Source organism: Microcaecilia unicolor, chromosome 2, assembly GCF_901765095.1.
Source record: "Microcaecilia unicolor chromosome 2, aMicUni1.1, whole genome shotgun sequence".
In the NCBI taxonomy this organism is placed as follows: domain Eukaryota; kingdom Metazoa; phylum Chordata; class Amphibia; order Gymnophiona; family Siphonopidae; genus Microcaecilia; species Microcaecilia unicolor.
The window spans coordinates 446461195-446481944 of NC_044032.1; the positions used below are offsets into that span (position 1 = coordinate 446461195).

At 45.7% G+C, this 20750-nt stretch overlaps 1 protein-coding gene across 3 annotated transcripts in view; it reads left to right on the top strand.

Moving 5' to 3' along the window:
* The first annotated feature begins 3376 nt into the window (after window positions 1–3376).
* The window catches only part of LOC115461218 (programmed cell death protein 4-like), a 52058-nt gene continuing 34684 nt past the window's right edge, over window positions 3377–20750 (top strand). Inside the window, exons 1-2 of one of the 3 annotated variants that reach the window (XM_030190897.1) lie at window positions 3377–3412; window positions 17339–17623. In XM_030190897.1, coding sequence (XP_030046757.1) covers window positions 17368–17623 — 256 coding nt within the window. In that variant the 5' untranslated portion in view covers window positions 3377–3412; window positions 17339–17367. Of the gene's footprint in view, window positions 3413–10910; window positions 11031–17338; window positions 17624–20750 lie in introns of those variants that run through there. The other 2 variants (XM_030190895.1, XM_030190896.1) reach the window with 2 other exon arrangements.

Consider the following 20750-nt stretch of genomic DNA (forward strand, 5'->3'; position numbering starts at 1 on the left):
ACAGAACATTCTGGTTCATGTGCAGGTGTGTGTTGGCACTTCTGTTTTGTTACAACACATGCACAAACCAGTTACCTTCCATTCTGTTTCCTCTTCTGTCTTTTCAAGTTGCAGGCACTGATTTAGTTCCATAAAAAAAAAAAGAAAACTGAGGCATTTAAATCTCAGGTTACCAGATTTTTTGTTTCAAATCTGGTACATCTGTGCAGTTTTCCACCATAAAAATTAAAAATCTATTAAAAATAAATATTATTTTCCTTTATATCTTAAAAAATGATTATTTAAGTTACTTAACACAAAGTATTTAGAGTCCAGTACCAAAGTCTTATGCTGGATGATATGCCCCACATAAAAGTTTTATCCTTCCTGCTCTTCTTCCAAGTCCTCTTCTCTCTTATTTAAGTTTCGCCCAGCATTTTATTCCTTTTCACTCTCTCCCTCTTGACACATTATCACTCTCCTTTCCTCTCTGACACCTCCCCCCCCCCCATGGCCCAGCACCTCCACTTCTCTCTCATACTCCTTTCAGTCCAACATTTCCACCTCTCTCCTTCCACCCACCACAGGAGGCCTTGCCCTCTCTGATGCACATTTCCTGTTGCCATGGGGGTGATATCCAGCAAAGACTTGCAATGGAGTTTGAGTGGAGACTCTGAGGCATATCACTGTTCTTTTTTAATGCAGACACTAGAACAAATAGAAAGGAGCCACAAAGGATTGTTTGAGAGGAGGCGTCAAGAGGGGAGATGCTTAAATATGTGGAAGATGGGCAGGAGCAATACTATGGCCATGCCATTCTTCTATACAATATCTTTGTCCCTATTACTAGAATTGGGGACAGAAGGTTGCCAAAGAAGAAGGAATCAGAACACAGGTCTGAAATTGGAGACAATTCCCCCCCAAAATTGGGGATGTCAGGTAACCTTATTTAAATCCCAAACCTTGGATTAAATTCTGTCAACCAACCCTTCTATGCTGCTCCGAACCTGGAAAACATTTTCTCATGTTGTGTACGTGTTAAAATCCCCTGATTACTTCTCCCATTGCAGAGGAATACCTAATGGTCTCATTACCATTCATTTTAACATAGTGTGTGCCCATGTGTACCAAGAGAATTAACTGCCACAGTGAACCCCTTTCTGCATCATGCAGCCAGAAACATGTGTGCAGAATGCTAGGAGAGAAAACACACCAGTCGCTCCTGCTTGTACTGTGTCCTTGTCTTCATGTACAATTCTGCACAGGAGAATTCTAGCAAATTCTGCATTGCACAGTTATGCAGCATTCCCACAGAAGTAATCTGTGAACACAGAACAGAAATATTTGTTAAGCAATTCTGCTTTATCCTCATCAGCCTCTATGTATTTCTCCCCATCACCTCTGAATCTCACCATGCCACTTCTGCACTTCCTCCCGTCACTAACATATCTATAAATAAAATTGTTGGAAGCTTAGAAGAGGGTCTGTGGATGTCTGGAGTGGAATGTTTGTGTTTAGCTAACTGCCATAAGTGCACAGCTACGTGTGCAGTGAGGGTAGAACAATGTCTCTCTCTTTCCCTCCCTTATCTTCCTTCCCCTTTTTGCCTTGTCTTCCCTATGCCCTTATACCCTGCATTCTGTATTTCTTTTTTGCTGCAGGAAATCTCAGCAGCCATTTTGTGAATGGAACCAACAAGGGCAGGAGCAAGTCCTCTGCCCGTGCTGGTTCCAATTGGAAAATTGCTACCGGGACCCCCATGGCAGTCTCGGCAATCATTTGGATTTAAGCAGCATATGAGGCAGGAATGAACGGGGTCCATTCCTGTCTCCAAAGAGGCCACTAGACCACCAGGGTCACTTTGAGGGAGCAGTAGCACAGGGCAGGAACAAGTGGGGTTTGTTACTGCCCATGAAGAGACCACCATGGCTTCACTAAGGTAGGTTGACCACCCTTCCTACAGGTAAAATACATATTGATAGTTCTTTGAGTGTATGTAGTTGTCAGGATCTGTTATTTTGTTTTGATTGCAGCAGCTCTTTGTTGACCCCCAGAAGCTGCTACCCTAGGCAATGCCTAGTTCTGTCTAATGGTTGGGCTAGCCCTGATGCTAGGCATTAAGCCAAGCAGGTACCTTCTTTATGTCATAGGCCAGTGATTCCCAAACTTGGTCCTGGAGGCACCCCAGCAAGTCAGGTTTTCAGTATATCCACAATGAATATTCATGAGAGAGATTTGCATGCAATGGAGGCAGTGCCTGCAAATCTCTCTCATGAATATTAATTGTGGATATCCTGAAAACCTGTCTGGCTGGGATGCCTTCTGGATCAGGTTTGGGAACCACTTGTCTTCGGCCATACCCTACTTTTGATATGAGCCACAAAAGACTTGAGAAAATGTCCTGAAAACAGATCAGTTTTGAATGCTAAACGGATTCAGATTTTCAGCCCCCTCGCCATACTGTCTTATCTACCTTTGTTGTGTACAATACCTCACATTGTCAGTACGTATGTAAACAGGGTTGGCCCACCATTAGGCAAGATTAGTAGATTGCCTAGGGCAGCAGCTTCTGGCCAGCAAACAGCAACTGCAGCCAAACAGTTGATCCTGACAGCCACACAAAATCAAAGAACCATCAATGTGTACTTACCTGTAGCTGTTCAAATAGCTCATCATTAACCTGGATAATGGACTTTTGGAAAGTGCCCTCAATCTTACACACACACACAAAACAAAATTTGATATTCAAATACATGATGTCTGGGGGGGGGGGCGCATTTTAACCTATTAGTGCCCAATGTTCCTATAATAAGCCATATGGGAACAGTCGGCACTAATGGGTTAAGGGCCTGAAAACAAATCAAGGGTACTTAAGGCTAAAGATGAACATAAAATACAATTAATTCACACATACATTAATGAGCCCAGGGCATTTTAAGATATTTTCTTTGTGAGAAACTATTATATATTCCGATTTTGGCTTCTTTCCGCCTTCCAAAAGGTTTCACTTCATTTTCTCCAACTTATTGGAAATAGAATACCGCCGCGCCTGCAGATGAGGTCCCGCAGCAAAACAAACTTGAAAGTAGTGCAACAGACTACAGTTCTACAGTAACCCGGATGCTGCTGCCTCTTTAACATCTGTGTTTACTGACAGCTTCGCAGAAACTTGAAGGCTGGTTGGATCAAACCATTTTCTTCCAAGAGGGTATATGCAGCGTGCACATATTCCCTACTACGTGCGAACCTAACATCATTAAACCGTAACTATACTCCAGCTGTCTCAGATAGTATTACCCCTTCCAATAAGGCCATGTGTGTCATGGATAATTCTTTTATCTTTCTGTATCTATGATGTTTATTTCTACTAATAATTTCTCCCCCTCTCTTCCTCAGAAAATAAACATTCTGTTTGGTGGCTTGCTGCAGGGAGGTAAGGTGAATGGGGTGCTGACGTGCTGTGCAGCTTGAGGGAAGCGGGGTGTCCTTAAATATAAGCATTTGGGACGATTCAAACTCAGTTTTTCATTTCTTTAAAACAGAGAGGATTGAAGAACTATGTTGCAGTATTCTGGACTTAGGGTTAGAACCTTGCTTTGCACCAATGACCACGTGGCCATATTTTAGTAGCCTTTGAACATGGTTTTTTAACAGCCGTAAATTGTGCAAGGTCGAGTTTAAATCATCTTTTAGACATTCCTGTAATGAGATTGCTTATGTCAACAAACAGGAAGTACAGGAAAGGAATGACTTCTGCAGATTAGAATTAAATTTCATGGGGTGCTGAATAGGGGGACAGCACTAAAGTATTAGTGAGTGCTGCAGCTTGGCGATCAGATGCATTGACAGATTACGGTGTGGAACATCGATTACTCTATGGTAGCATGCTTTTTAAATTGAAAATTCAGCGGATTTCTGCAAAACTTCAGTGTATCCGCACCATATGTTAACTTACCGGTTTGCAGAGCTGCCATCTTTCATTATTGTGCATGGAAAAAAATCCAGAAATTATACAGAACTTGATTTTCCACAATTCCATGCAAACTTGTAGCCACAAGTTTAATTGAATTTGAATTTAAAGACTAATATCCTGCCCTTTGTCCAACAGGGCTGTACATCATCTGTAGTACATTTCGAAAGAAATGAACTTATTTTCCTTAGGGCCTCTTTTATCAAGCAGCGCTAGCGGTTCCTGTGCAGGAATGCTGATGAAACCCATTCAAAGTGAATGTTACCGTACTGGTGCCCCATCAAAGGTAAATGCAGGTGCTAGAGGCCACTACCTCTGGACTAGCACCTGCATTTACCAGCGCATCATGATCAGGGGTTCTGGCGTGAGCGCACCAGGGAATACTGCAGAGCAGAATACTGAAGAGCTCATTTAAATATAATTTAAATGAGCTCTTCAGTATTCTGCTCGAATGATCAGAGCATTGCGCTCTGATCGCATGGGCTGGCGTTAGGGTTAAGGTTCTCTTCCTCTCCCCCATCCATGCCAGGGAGCCCGGGCTGTCACTGTCTGCCCGGGCTGCCGCTGTCAGACCTGGTGGTCCAGTGGATCCCCAGACCCCCTCAAAGGGAAGACCCTGATAGCCTGGTGCCCCCTAAGCCCCCACACCCCTATGGACCCCTGATGACCTCCAGCCCCCCCCTAACCCCCCCTTGATAGAAGAGAGGGCTGGATGTCACCAGACCTCCAACCCAAACCTGGTAGTCTAGTGCCCCCCCCCCCCCCCGGTGGTCTAGTGGCCTTGCCCCCCCCCCCCCCCTCGCACCTTCAGATGCTGGAGAAGGGAGTAGCACTCCCTCTTCCCAGCACTGCATCCAAAATAGCGGCACCCTGTCCAGTGCATCCTGGGATGCGCTGGGCAGGGCTTCCATACAAGGTAAATTGTATTAAAATGAGCATTCCATGTGATGCACAATTCTTTCTGAACAATGCACAGAAAAGAGCATCTACCTGTAACGTTCACAATTTTCCAGCAGGTCTGAGCTGGTGTTGCATGAGGGCGACTTCTCAGTGGAGGAGTCTACTAGCATTTTAAAATTAGTATCTGCATACACGTTTGTGGGAAATGTGCCATGAGTGGGAACTATGACATCTGTGTGGATTTATGTGTGTGTGTGTGTTCCACTCGTCGGAAAATAGTATGCTTGCATTTTTTAATAGTATCTGCACGTGTGTGGGAAATATGTCCTGTCTGTGGGGGAATGTACCATGTGCACGTGTTATGTGTGTGAGTTCTGCACATAGCAATGTTGTGGAAAAATAAACAACAAATCAATAGTTGATGCATGCATATGATGTCCGTCTATTGTGCACGCAAAAAGGTTTGCTTTACAGCAGGAGACTGCAAAGGCTGTCATGATCGTTTTCTCTCAATATAAAATTTTGACTCAATAGAAGCCCATTCTTTACAAGTGCTTGCATCTTGCGTTTGTCTGTAACAGACATGGGTGAAAGTTTCCTCCTGCACTTTCTACAGGAGTATGAAGATGGTGAGCCAAGGGGAGAGGATGTCTATGACAGCTTACCTCATGCCAGATTTGCAGTCTTCTAACAAAGGTCTTTCCAAAGGCCAGATTTCTATATCTGCTTGTACCAACGTTATTTATCCTTTGATGGTCTTACACATATCATGCCAAGAGTCCTGAAGAAGGCATTCTGCCAAAATACAGTGCTGTGTTGAGTCTTTTACCAACATTTGAAGTCTTCTCATTTGTCCTTTTGTCTCTCTGTATTCTTCTCATGGGATCTCAGTATTCCTCTGCCTAGGAGGACCATCACTGAACCTATGACACAGTTGTTACCATTCTGATTTTTTTTTCTTAGGCATATGCAGAACATCAATGCTTACTGCGAGACCATTCTGCGCATGTGCTAGGCGCTTTCTCTACTGAGCTGCATGTAGATTTTTAATGTATCTCAATTGCATGTGATTTCCTTTGAGCATCTATCCCTGTTCCACGTTCAGTAAATTCAGCGGTGGCTTTTTACATATGCGGATGTTTGTCCTGTATTAATTTATTATACCACTTCTAAATTGGCACATATTGAAGCAGTTTACAGTACACCAATAAGCAAAAAGAACTCTATTAGTTGATAGGAAAGAGCAAGCACACAGACATCCATACCAGACAAAGACAACCACCATTCAGCACAATCCTCTTCAATAAGGAGAAATGCTGGACATGGATGGAGGGGAGAGAAGACAGAGGAAGGAGATGCACATGGATGGAGGAGAGGGGAGAGGAGAAATGCTGGACATGGATGGAGGGGAGAGAAGACAGAGGAAGGAGATGCACATGGATGGAGGAGAGGAGAAATGCTGGACATGGATGGAGGGGAGAGAAGACAGAGGAAGGAGATGCACATGGATGGAGGAGAAGGGAGAGGAGAAATGCTGGACATGGAGGGAAGACAGAGGAAGGAGATGCACATGGATGGAGGGGAGAGAGGAGAAATGCTGGACAGGGATGGAGGGAATGGAAGACAGAGGAAAGAGATGCACACAGATGGAGGGGAAGGGAGAGAGGAGAAATGATACACATGGATGAAGGGGAGGGAAGACAGAGGAAGTAAATGCACATGGATGGAGGGGAGAGAGGAGAAATGCTGGGCATGGATGGAGGGGAGGGGAGGGAAGAGAGGGGAAGGAGATGCATACTGATGGAGATGAGAGAAAGGAAAGAGAGGAGAAAAACTGCACATGGATGGAGAAAATAGGCAAAAGCTGGATCCACTTTATACCTCCTCCAGTCAAGTCTGCGGAGGACTCAGCTTTTACTTATGGATGTAGGGCAAGAAATGAAGAAAAAAAGGAGGAAAGTAAAGAAATAAATGGAAAGGAAGCCCTGGAAACGGAGTTAACGGAACAGATAGAGAGCATCAGAATCAGAGACTGGGACCAACATGATCAGAGAAACAAAGTCACCAGACAATAAAGGTAGAAAAAAATAATTTTATTTTAAATTTAGTGTTTGAAATATGTCCAATTTGAGAATTTACATCTGCTGTCTTATTTTGCAATGTGTTTCTTTCTGCTTTTCTAGCATTGTGCTGCATGCAGAGTCTAGCTTCTTAGGATTTCAGGTTAATTTTTGAAGAATTTGAAGAGGGGCTATCTCTGTTCTGCATGTGTGACTGCAAGGCCAAGTGTCCAAATAGGGATCTGTTTATTATGTTCTTAGATTCCTGGTCTGTATGCTAAGTTGGTTTGTGTCATTTTTGGTATTCTGGAGCTGTAACAGCTCACAGAAATTATTTATAAAAAAAAAAAACACACAAGTTATTTTTCTTCTCCTCTACTGGTGTAACATTTTCAATGATGCCTGTTTATATGCGCCATGGCTGGTAAAAGGGTGTGGCTAATGTAGGGGCGTAGCCATAGTGATCCCACCCCTAAGGTTACCCATAATGAGTACTGGTACCTTTTTTCCTATTAAAAAAACACTGGGGGCAGGTGTCTGGTAGTGGAGGAGTTTGTGTTGCTCTCACTGAGGGGAGGGGAGAGAGAAAGTGCTAGATGGGGAGCAGTGGCATAGCTAGGTAGGGTGCAAGGGGAGCGGTCACTCCCCCAAATGTATTTTAGGGGAAACGGTGCCTATGTGCACCGTTCTTTCTAAGCTACATGGCCACGAACCTGCCTCTCTTCCCTTCTGCTGCTGCTGCTTCAGTGCAGTGGTAACAGCAGCAAAACAAAGTAGAGCTATTGTCGAGGAGCTGCACTATGTAGACTCACGGCTGCCAGTTCCACTCCCTGCCCCGGAATAGGAAATGATATCGGAGGGGCAGGGACTAGCAGCCGCGAATCTGCACAGTGTAGCCCCGTGATAGCTCTACTTTGTTTTGCCGCTGTTGGTCTTGGCTGGAGTAGTCAAGGAGGGAGTATTAGCAGCGGTGGGGGTGGGGGTGTCGGAGGGAGTGGAAGGGAGAGAGGACAGATGCTGGAAGGAAGGGGGTAGATGGCAAAGAGGACAGGCACTGGATGGGAGGGTCAGAGTGAGAGAGGGAAGGGACATGCGCTGGATGGGAGGGTCAGAGTGAGAGAGGGAACACATCCTGGAAGGAAGGGTCAGAGAAGAGGGAGAAGGGAGAGCTGGAAGGGGCAGTTGCTGGATGGAAGGAGGGAGAGAGGGGATAGATGCTGGAAGGAAGGGTCAGAGAGAAGGGGGCGGAGGGAGACTGGAAGAGACAGTTACTGAATGGAAGGATGGAGAGCGGGAAGGGACAGGTGCTGGATGGAAGGAGGGATAGAGGGGACAAATACTAGAAGGAATGGTCAGAGAGAAGGGACATGCGCTGGAAGGAGGAGTCAGTGAGATGGGCTATATAGAGGACAGATGGTGAAAGGAAGGTGGGAGAGAAGGGATAGACTGGAAAATAGAGAGAAGGAGCAGATGCTGATGGCACTGTGGAGAGAGAGGGTGCAGACACTGGATGGAAGGGGAAAGAGAAAGAGTGCACGCTGGATGGAAAAAGGAGAGGGGGCACACGCTGGATGGAAGGAGAAGAGAGGGGCATCCTATTATTTCATAGGTTTTGTTTGTTTTTGCTAACTCTCCTCTCTTTTCCAGCACCTTCTCTTTCCTCCCTACTGTACAGCACCCTCTTTCTATTTTCACTCCTCTGACCAGTATATTCTCTCTTTTTTTTTCTTTCACCCCGCTCCAGCATCTCTTCCTAACACCCTACTCCCTCCCTGTATCCATCATTCCTCCGTGTCCTTCTCTCTTTTCCATGTCAACATCTCCCCTATATCCCTACTCCTCCCATGTCCAGCATACCCCTTCTCCGTCCTCAATGCTGTGCAATGTCCAGGAAAAAGGAATATTGGAGGATGCTGGACATGGGGTGAGTAGGAAGACAGGGGAGATGCTGGACAAGGGGGAATTTAAAAAACAAAGGGGGTACTGGACATTGCACAGGGATGAGGACTGAGAAGGGGTATGCTGCACATGGGAGGAGTAGGGATATAGGGGAGATGCTGACATAGAAAGGGAATAGAAAAAAAACCTATGAAATAATAGGATGAAAAATGGGAGGGCTGGAGTAAGGGAAGATGAAAACTGTAGGCAGATGTGGTTAAAAATAAAAGGAAGATTGAAGACTGAATAGTATGAATGAATGAAGTCTAAGAGGCAGAAAACTAAATGAAGAAAAGCTGAAAGGAACAGATCATTTCAGAGGTGGATATAGGAGAGGAAGTGAAGAAGGCAGGAAGGTAGAGAAGAAGTGGCAGATGAACTGGAGATCGTGTGAAGAAAGTTAAGAAAAGCCAGGTGAAAGCAGAAACTGGAGACAAACATTATGGGAATAAAACTCAAAACAATTAGACAACAAAGGTAGAAACTAAATTTTTATTTGTAATTCACTGAATGGAAAATGTCAGTTTCACAGTAAGTTTACACTGCTTTCTTTATATTTTTGCAGAGTGGAAGGTGCTGTTTCGTTTTCTCTTTCTCTAGTGTTGCACTGCATGCAGAGTGGCTTCTTGGATTTTAAGTTTAAGTTTTGTCTACATATTCATATTTTAACTTTGTGGTAATTTATTCTGAGTCTGGCAGTGTATGTGACCGAGGCCAGGTACTCTGTTTGCATCTCTAGTTTCTATTTAAGCATCTGTAAGAATTCAACCTATTCCAGTTTTCCAATAGGCATATTGATGTTCTACTGTAGTATTTCCTGTGTTATATTTTTCTAGATAAGGTCTTTGTTGTGTTACTTCTGTAAATCAGTGGTGTTATGGTAAAGTAAATTATATAGATTTTGAGTGACTTTTGTAGGCTTTGTATTACAGGTACAGCTGTTCCTTGGCAGAGTACAGGAGCGTTCCTGTTGCTGGTGTCTCCAGACTCATGGCTGAAGAATGGAGTGTTGGTGCTGCTGAAGCACAGCAAGAAGGGCCAGAGCCAGTGGCACCTGCACTGTTTAGTCATGATCATGACAACACTAGCAGCAGAAGCACTCCTGGTTGACAGAGGATGCTCTAAGTTAGAGTGTGAATGGTAATTGACTGCAAATACTTTGCTTCATAGTTCAGGAAAAATTAAGTGAAAAATGTTTGGGCAATTCATAATAACATTGTGTTACCGAGCCGCATTCTTAGATGACTAACTAACCATAACAAAAATAGCATACATTTTTCTATTGTGCAATGCCTTTTCTCCACTACTGTTTCCTGTGGTGGCCAATTTGACTTCTGCTAGGTCACTTGTGTGATCGCTCCCTATGCTACACCTATGGGGGAGGGGGGAGTGGTTGGGAGGAGAGAGAGGAGATGCTGGATGGCGGGTAGGGGGCGCTAATGGGCTGAAGGGGGGGGCACCAGAAACCCTATCACCAACCCTATGAGCATCTCTCCCTAGATCCTGACAATCACATAAACTGAAATAAAAATATAGTACTTTTACTAGCAGAAAATGGTCAGTCTTAAAGTAGTCCATTTATTCATATTATTTCGGAAGGGTGTCTAATACCCTTGTAGCAGCCCTGGGACCTCTGGGTGGGGGATCTTTGAAGGAAAAAAGTTTTGACTGAATAGCTCATAATCTGATCTGCGATTAATGGAAAAAGCAAACAAACGTCAGTATGGAGTTACACCCTATGTTTCTAAACATGCTAAAGATGTTTGCAAGCAACGGGCAAAATATTAAGATGGCTTTGAAACACAGAGGCCAATATTGCCTTTATGTTAAAAAGGAACCAAGCGGTGATTGTACAATTCTAGGACTCTTTGATGCTGCCTGCTAGTCGGCAATACACGTTCTAAATAATTTTGCTAGTGGCCAAGTTGGCACGGCCGCCCGCCCGCCCGCAACCGAGCTCCGCCTTTTTTTTTTTTCCCTCCAAGGTGGTGGAGCCAAGCAAGGAGGAGTGGACGGAGGTAACACTCCTTGCTTTACAGCAAGGAAAGCTCTCGAGGAGGGAGGCGGGCTCTCCTTCCAGGATATTTCCTGTTAGGTCACATCCTGGGCTGCTGCTGCTCGTGCTACTTGAGGATTTGTAAAGGTAGTGACTGGTGACTGTGCAGCTGAGGGCTGCTCTTCAGGTAGGAGTTACCTGTACCGGGGAGCGCCACCACGTTCCAGTAGGGGTTCATGTACTGCTTTGTAAGTGGCTGCTGGGAGGGGGAGAGAAGGGGTTCATGTCCATGCCTGTCTCCCACTCCGCACCGCAGCTCAGCCTTGACAACAGGCGGTACTCAGTTGCGGGTCTTAGTGCAGCCGCGCGCTCTTCGTGCACCACTTGCTCTGATAGTGGAGGCCTTTAAACCCTAACGTGGTGTGTGCTGGGCTGGCATCTTGTTAATAATATTATTGCCGTCGCCCCACCCCCTCAGCGTAGGGCACTGACAAAACGTGCCCACGCTCTCGTCACCGCGAGAGGCCTGCACTTTAATGAAAATGGAATGCCAAATGTGGACTAATAGTCTGCTAGCTTGTGCTAGTTGTTGGTACACACCCCCTTTTGGCACGTACAGCCAGAGCAATGTAGCTTCTGCTGCATGTCTGGCATTTTTCATTGGCAGCTAATGGCCGATAGGGGGCCGTCTTCTCCACTTCTTAGCTGAAAGTTGGAGTGGGGCCTCGGATCTTCCGAAAAGAGCAACGCGACAGACATGTGGGTGTAATGTCACTGAAACGTCCCCATGGAGAGAGAAGGTGGGGATTTAAAATGAGACTCTAATAACATAACATCGAAAATAACGTTTGCTAAAATCGAGAACTGCCCAGCTAGCTAATGCAGTGTATATGAGGCTACCTAAATGTTGATTTGCCACGGGCAGACATCAAGTCCATTCACTGTAATATTGTGAATTGGTCAGCAAATGGGCTCGAGGAGTACGTAATTTTTTCCATTATTTATTTACACCAGACCACAAACAAGAAGTAACTTACAAAATGAAAAAACAACGGAGAGCAGGACTGTTACGTGTATTTCTACATGCAGTATCTGTTCCATATTAAACAAATTGCACAAATAAAATGTAATACGAGCAGGTATAGATTCCTAAACTTAAAAAAAAAAAATCTTTATTCAAAAGCTGGTAGTGTCGGGTCGATTTATATGACTATTACAATAAAATTCCATTGTTTTGGAAGCCTCCTTGACTTTACCTCACTTTCTTTTGGTCAACGCTCACTTTTTTTTGTGTGTGAGGACATTGTCTCCCTCCTCTCTTTTGTTCCTCAGTTGTTTTTGTGCATCAAGAATTCTATATAAAGTCTGCCAATGCACCTTAATTATAATTTGTAGCTTCCTCTGGTATTCCAGTACATAGAGAGGCATATTTTCAAAGCACTTTGGGAGGCTAAGTTCCATAGGTTTCTATGGAACTTTGGGAGGCTAAGTGCTTTGAAAATGAGCCTCAGAGCCTCCTAGTGATCTTTCAGGGACTGATGCAGAAAACCAGGCTTCAGAGCTCTGCATTAAAATTCATCAGTGTTCCTAATGCATGTGTTAAAAAAATAAATTGCATGCCATTTAGTAACCAAATATGAAAAAAAGCTGTGAGCTAATGGGAGAGCATGCAGAATGCAAGTGCACATGGATCTGTACTAACCTCACCTATATTTTGTGCACACAAAAAATTGTAATGGCACTCAGGGAGAGTTGCATACGTATACATCTGTGCATACAGTTTTTGCAGTGCCATTTATAATGCAGAATAGCACTCCAGTATATGAACAAATGTATGTACCTGCAACTCATAGTTCAATACAATTTTTGCAATATGCCAAAAGTCCAGCACTTCTTGTTCCAGCACACCTTCCCTCAGCATCACTGAAAATAAAAAGTTTCAGTTCTTGTATGCTTACAGTGAAGAGAAAATCAAGGTACAAAATGCTCACTAATTCTACCACAGAAGAATAATCTAACCTCTTACTCCACCTCAGACCTTGTGTTGAAGCTGTGGCTTAGAAAATTCTGCACTCAGCCTTCTGACCTTCTCCACACTTCTGCGTTTGCATTACATAGCTAATAGCTTAATTACTGTGGGATTTGAATGAGCTGTGTGGCAATATCTACATGAGGCCTGTGCACAAAACTAATTTTTACATAATGCACCTGTGAAAGTGCATGAAATCATGTGCAAAAACTCATTTTCAAAGCACTTAGACTTACAAAGTTCCATAGAGGCATATTTTCAAAGCACTTTGGGAGGCTAAGTTCCATAGGTTTCTATGGAACTTTGGGAGGCTAAGTGCTTTGAAAATGAGCTTGATAGTAACCTATGGAACTTTGTAAGTCTAAGTGCTTTGAAAATACGCCTCTTAATGACATAGTCCTGTTTTGAACTCTCAGCTAGTCCACTCTTGAACTCAGACACACACTCTGTTTTGCTGATTGATTTTGCAAAACAGAGATGCTAGTTGTGAAACTGGTCATATGTACGACAGAAGTTTGAGAGTGGTGGGGCCTTTTGGAAACTTTATTCATAGCATCCCCAGCTCCAGCTGACTTGGGGAGCAGATCATGGATGCACAAAGCTTATCTTGATTGTAATGTTTGCTTTAAACTAGTTGTAGCCAGTCTAAAGCAAAGATTATTTAGCATCTAATGCATAAAGTGGTTTTGCATCCCTTTTACCATTCACCATTAGCAGCCACCGATAATCGTATGCAAATGTATTACAACAAGCTCATCAGTATTAAAATGAGCATTTCGTGCAGGTCTGCTACCGTCACAGGCAGCTGCAGGAGCTCCGAAGTTTTACCCTGACAATGAAGTCTTGTAAATGCAGGAGTATCCCCCCCCCCCCCCCCCCCCCCCCGGTGTCCTGTAAACAACTCCTGCGCATGTGCTAGGCGCTTTCAGAGGCCGATGCACAAAGTTCACCGTTAAATTGCTGTGCATCGCGTTTGCATGCCATCCCCTTTGTACATCGGTCGCTGTTCAGAAATCTGTAAGTTCAACCATGCTGCTGTATTTAATGATGACTTTTGTCCATTGGCCCCCAAAGATCAAGATTGTGTGCAGCACTGTTGCTGAGCCACTGGATTGAGTCCTTTTCACATGCCTGATTGGCAAGAGGTAGATGAAAGCATATTAGTACTGATATTGTAAGACACCTGGGAAAATTCCAGGTGTGAGAAATATAAACCGGTGAAATCCAATACAAGTTTGTGATGTGAGAATCTCAGGGCTGTGCCACTGAGCTTCAGTTTGAGATTGTGGAGTGGCCCATTCCACTCATTGTCAGGTACTGCACTGTGACATGGTAACATAGTAACATAGTAGATGACGACAGAAAAAAGACCTGCATGGTCCATCCAGTCTGCCCAACAAGACAACTCATGTGTGCTACTTTTTGTGTATACCCTACTTTGATTTGTACCTGTGCTCTTTAGGGCACAGACCGTATAAGTCTGCCCAGCAGTATCCCCGCCTCCCAACCACCAGCCCCGTCTCCCAAACACCGGCTCTAGCACAGACCATATAAGTCTGCCCAGCACTATCCCCGTCTCCCAAACACCGGCTCTGGCACAGACCGTATAAGTCTGCCCAGCACTATCCCTGCCTCCCACCACCGGCTCTGGCACAGACCGTATAAGTCTGTCCAGCACTATCCCTGCCTCCCTACCTCCAGCCCCGCTTCCCACCAGCGGCTCTGGCACAGACCGTATAAGTCTGCCCAGCACTATCCCTGCCTCCCAACCTCCAGCCCCGCCTCCCACTACTGGCTCTGCTATCCAATCTCGGTTAAGCTCCTGAGGATCCATTCCTTCTGAACAGGATGCCTTTATGTTTATCCCACACATGTTTGAATTCCGTTACCGTTTTCATCTCCACCACCTCCCGCGGGAGGGCATTCCACATCCCAGACATTTGGGTAAAGATGGCTCAGAAGGCTGGTTTTCATGAACTGTAGTACATATTTTTTTTGGATATGGATGTGTGTGGTGGGTAAGGGTATGGTTTTTCTCTCTTAAAGGAGTCCTGATAAATTGGGAATACTCATCTCTTCCAACCACCCTGAATACACATGGGTGTGTCCTATATATTGCTGCATTTAATTGTTACAAAGTATATTAGCATCGTTCCCTGTGTACTCAGACCTCATACTTTTTTAGTTTCCTTTGTTTGAGACTTACATTTTAAAACAACTTTTATTTTGCAAACGTGTGCTTTGATAGACCATGAAAATGAAATGCAGTTGTAGACTGAACATTTTGACTGCCTCTTGTTTTGACTTTTGATAGGCATAGTAGCCACCAAAATGAAAATAGAGAGAGCTGTGATAGTCCATGCTTTCAGAGGGGAAATGGAATATGAGAGAGTTTTGTGGGCTATACGATGGGCAATAGTGGGCCAAACCGAAGCTCCATCAAGCCGGTGTCCTGTCTGTGATAGTGGCTAATTCAGCTGGCAGGATCCCAAGGGGTAGGCCCAGTAATTATTACTCGCACCCAGAAATAAGTAGTGGTTTATGAATTCCCCAATTTGCAAGTAATACTGGAAGGAAGGGTGGTAGAGAATCATAGGTATTTTATGTGCTAATGTTCCTTTGTCTCTTAGAGTAATTATTTGGAAGTCAGTGATTCGTTATGCTATTGTTCCAAAACCTACAAAATGTATTTGATTTTGTTAGTCTCTGTTGCTCTGAAGGTTATTGTGAATCAGTGGAAGAAGAACTGTGCCATGTATGTCAGTTTATGGTGGCATTTGGTCTGCTTATGTAGGAAGTATGAGAAAATACTTGAAGATGAGGGTGGGGCTTTTGGTTCCTGAAAGGTTAAACAAGTGGAAGTTATTGGATCATATATGTAAAGTGATTCTTGAGAGGATTTTTGAAATGTATCTGTGGTCATTTGTATTTGTATTGTCTGCATTTGTTATATTGATTGAAATAGTTTTGTAGGTTATCTTTGGGAAATCCACGTCTTATTTCTCCTGTTTTGAAACATCCTATATAATAATTCGCACCTCCAACGTTCTGACTTGCCTGGGACCGTGGCTCATTTCGAGTTGGTCTGCTAGGCTCCGTAGATCAGGCTGACATCACCATAGCCATTATGATGTCAACTTCAGAACCCGGGGGGGGGGGGGACATGCCTTACAGCTGAACCATGTCCAGGGGAGGGTCACTGGACATGGGTGGCTGGAGGGGGGCAGGGGAGAGAGGAGGGTCGCTGGACATTGGTGGCTGGAGGGGGGCAGGGGAGAGAGGAGGGTCGCTGGACATGGATGGCTGGAGGGGGCAGGGAGAGAGGAGGTTCGCTGTGGGTGGCTGCAGTGGGCGCAGGGGGAGAGGAGGGTTGCTGGACATGGGTGGCTGCAGGGGGAGAGGAGGGTCGTTGGAAATGTGTGGCTGCAGGGGAGCCGAAGAAAACCTTGCTAGCGCCCATTTCATTTGTGTCAGAAACGGGCCTTTTTTTTACTAGTTTTTATTATAATTTCCAAACTACATGGCTAATATTGGTGTATGAGCTTTTTCTTCCAGAAGCTTAGCTAAACCTTTTTTTAAGTTGCCTTGACAACATCTTCACAGAGCCAGTCCTACCACTAAGCATTTGCCTAGGGCAGTAGGTTTTGAGAGGGGGGGGGGCAGCAGCACAGCAGGACATTGCTACCATATCTCTGCCTGGCTGCACTGAAGTAATGGAAAGGGGTATGCACGGCAAGAAGCAGACTTTGAATGTGCACTTTTCAAGTACTTCAGGGCAGCCCAGGCAGAGATAGGGTGGTGATGGTGGGAACAGAGGAGGGGGGAGAGAGCAGGCTTTGTAAAAGAAGATATGGAAGAGATGCAGGACTATGGTAGGAAAGGTTGGGAAAGGGGAGATGGTGGACGATAGTAGTGGAGTGGTTCACTGCTGAAGGTTCGCCTAGGGTGTCTAGACACGTTTGGGTTGGTTCTGCATCTTCTGGCAACAATTGCCGCAGCTTAATTGTATGTTCAGGTAAAAAAAATATTTCCTCTACTTTGTTTTAAATGTGCTATTTACTAGTTTAATCCAGAGTTCCATGTTCTTAGTGCTAGTGTGCTGGAGTTTGTAGAATTTATTAGAGATAGGGTGCATGAATTTGTCTGTATTGTGCAGAAGTCCTGAAATACATTCCCTGATTCAGTTCAGAGTTTCCTCTTCCACCTCATTTATTATTTCTCCAATTGCTCCTTTTCTTTTCTCTTATTTTCTTCATTCTGTCTTTGGTGAGTCATTCATCTGTCCCCATTTCTGTGTATATATTCTTTCCATCTCTCTTTATTTTCCACGCTTATTCTTTCCCTTCTCTCCAAAACTACCTCTTTTATCCTTACTAGTGTCCTGGAAATGAATCAGAAGAGGAAAAAATTCCCACCCCAGCCCCATCATTTCCTTACTTGCTTTCTTGTTTTGCTTGTTCTCGTAGTTCTCTTGTCTCTCGGGTAACGTGCCAGAATGAGCTCTGGAGAGGAGGAGGAAGATCTGATCGATGGAGAAGTGAGCAGGAACTGGACCCCACAAGAGAAGGCCCTGCATGAGGCTCGAATCAAAGCTAAAGCTAAGCGTCGCTTGAGACGGACTTCCTCCCGTGATTCCACCCGGGAGTCCCAGTCTGAAGCAGGGGAACCTGCTGCCGACCCCAGCAGTCCCAAGGGCAAGAACCATGACAAGAAGTCGCGGATGGGGAAGGGTCGAGGGCTTCCCAAAAAAGGTTAGATGGAAAAGTTGTGTGTTAACAGGGGCTGGAATCTTCCAAGGAAGGAGAGCCTTGGAGCTGAAAACTGGGCAAGGAATATGAGAGTCATAGGGTTTGTCTGTCCCAGTGGACTGGGGCACCAGATACAATGCAGCCTTTGAGGGGGGAGTCTTGTCCTGTTTAGAGCCCGGAGTAGAACTCAAGAGTCCTGATTGCACTCCCTAGTCTCAGACATGTGGTTTTTACTATTGATCAGTCTTCCACCCAGAAAATGAGAGCTTCCCATTCAAAATGTGATCAGTCTGTTATTGTGTATGCTGTTGTCCAGTTGTCAGTGCATAAGTATTTGACCGTTCTGCATAAAAAAAATAGGCATGCTGTTAAATCTCTGATGACTGTGCATGTATTAGGGTGAGGAGAAGACAACATGGCTTTTTGTTGCTTATTGGACACAGTGAAAGAGAACTTTACTGCTGCAATTTTGAAAAGTGGGTGCAAGTAACCTCACTTTCTGAATGGTTAAAGAGAGGTTGAGCTCCCCCACCACCACCACAAATGCTGCCATTTAGCTTTTTACAGTATGTGGGTCCTGAGCAGCTGCTTTGCAAAAGCCAATTTTGCAGTTTGGACATGTGACAGTTGTAGGAGGTGAGAAAAGAGTGGAGATGGTTGGGGGAGCACTGGCCTTTCCTTTGTGGGTGTGTACTTGCTGGTTGTGTTTATCCTGTTCTTTACCTTCCCTCCTGCCCCATAGTGAGGCAAATGCAGTGAGCATGAGTTTTCTCCAAGGACATAACTTTTTTGTCTGAGCTCATCAGCACTAGAGGAGAAAGAGAAAGAACATCAAAGATAGGTATCTATATGTAATAAGGCAATGAGCAGTAAAAGAACTTCACAGGGCTGAAGTTCACATATATTTTTATGACAATCGCTAAGGTAATTTTTATTTGGATTTATCTCATGCCTTTGTATTGGTAGCTCAAAGTGAGTTATGTTCAAGTACAGTAGGTATTTCCCTGTCTTCAGGGGGAGGGGCAAAATGGAAGAAGCCAAACCTGAGTAATCAAGTGCAGAGAGATTTGCAGGGCCACAGAAAGTAGCGTGTTCTGTCACTGTCTGGCTTAGTCTCTGAAAGAGCACTACATTCACAAAATGTATCTTCCATTACGTTCTATCCCACTATTCCAGGACAATGTCCATCGACCAGCAGGTGGAGATAGAAAATCCAGTACTGAGCAGTACTACCTAGCCACGTGCTAGCCGCCCAGTTCCTCAGTATCTTCTATCTCCAGCAGGTGGATGGACATACTTTGTTTCTCTCTGTGTTCCAGTTGGTTTCTCCTTGTCCGGTTGGTGACTGGTTCCCAGTTGAGTCACACCTGGGGAAATTTAGGTATACCTGGTGGTGCTGGGTCCCTGTCTTGTTCCTGGAGGCTTTTTTCCCTTTATTTCCCTCCTGAGCCTTTCTTGTGGCAGTGTCTGTGCAGCAACCAACAACAAAAAAAAAAGAGAGCCATGTTTCTTCTAGCCGTATCAGAACGGCTCCAGTCCGGCGGTGTCGGTTCTGGCTGGGGAGCTGAGGAGGTTGGAGAGTTCGGGAGGTGCACACCCTGTTTCAGGATCCAGGTGGTGAGTTGGGGATCTGTTAGCGGGCTGTGGTAATGGTTGCGTGGTTCCTTTTTTTCTATTAAACACTAGCGCCAAAAGTAAAAAAAAAAAGAAGGAGCAATTTAGCGGGCTTGCAGTGCGCTCTTGCGAGTTAGGCCTCTGACCAGGTGTTTTTTGATGCGGCAGCATGTCGGTCCCCGCTGAGGTGGTGAAGCGCTGCTCCTCCTGTGGGGGTAGACGCTCCTTCTCGGGCCGCTGCACGGTGTGCAGACCGATGTCCCCGAGTGGAGGAGGAGATCCTGGTGGCCTTTCTCTGGGGATAACGGGCCTGGATCAGCGCTCTGGGTCCCCGGGGGGATCTTTTGGCGACTCCTCTCTGGCGGGAACTTTGGCCATTTTGTCCTCCGCGGTCAGGGAACGTGCTCTGCCGGTGGCAGAGAAAGGGGCAGTCGCAGTAGGGGGCTTACCTGATCAGGGTATGCCTTTTTCCCCTGAAGTTGTCTTGTTAATGCACCAGGCATTTTTATTGAAGCAGGGGGGCGCTGCTCTGCCTACTCTGGGGGGGGGGGGAGGGTGCGGACTCAGCCCCTCCTCCTCCCAAGAGACTTCGGCCTGTCCTGTTGGACGATCCTTTGGAAGGTTGTTCGCCCGTTTCTCCAGGGTCAGACGCGTCCGCTTCATCAGGGGGTCCTTCGGTCCTTGAGCCTTTAGAGGAGGGGGAGCTTCCCTCGGGAGACGGGGATGACCCTCGGGTGCTCTGACTTTTTCAAAAGATGAATTGGGGTGCGTTGATTTCGGAGTCCTTATCGGCTTTCTCCATATCTGAATCTGGGGGAGATTCTTCAGTTTCCCAGCAGTCTGTTCCCATGCGGGGGCTTAGGGGTCCCTCTAAGGCATTCCCGATGCATCCAGATAGTCAGGAATTAATCTCTGCAGAGTGGAATACCCCCGAGGTGGGTCTGCGAGTGGGGAGAGCCATGGCCCGTCTCTACCCTTTGGTTCCGGAGGAAAGGGAGAAGTTGGGCTTTCCTAAGGTGGATTCTTTGGTGACAGCGGTCACCAAGAAGACGACCTTGCCTGTGGAAGGCGGGATGGCCTTAAAGGACCTTCAGGATAGGAAATTGGAGCAGGCCCTGAAGCAGGCCTTTGAGGTGGCTGCCTTGGGCTTGCAGGCTGCGATTTGCAGTTCCTTTGTGGCCCGTGCCTGTCTGCAGTGGCAACAAAGGTCGGGGGCCAGGAGTGGCTCGCGGGCGGCTAGGATGGAGGCAGGTCTCGCTTATCCAGTGGACGCCGTGTACGACATGCTTAGGGCTTCGGCCAAGGGTATGTCGTTGGCGGTCTCCGCAAGGCGACAGTTGTGGCTCCGGGCAGATGCGGCGTCCAAAGCCCGGTTGGTCAAGCTGCCCTTTCGGGGGAAGTTACTTTTGGCGAGGACTTGAGTAATCTGGTGAAAGAGCTTGGAAAGTCTAGACCCCAGCGGCTGCCTGAGGACCGTCTTAGGTCGTCTGGTCGGCAGTCCGGGTTCTCTCGTCGG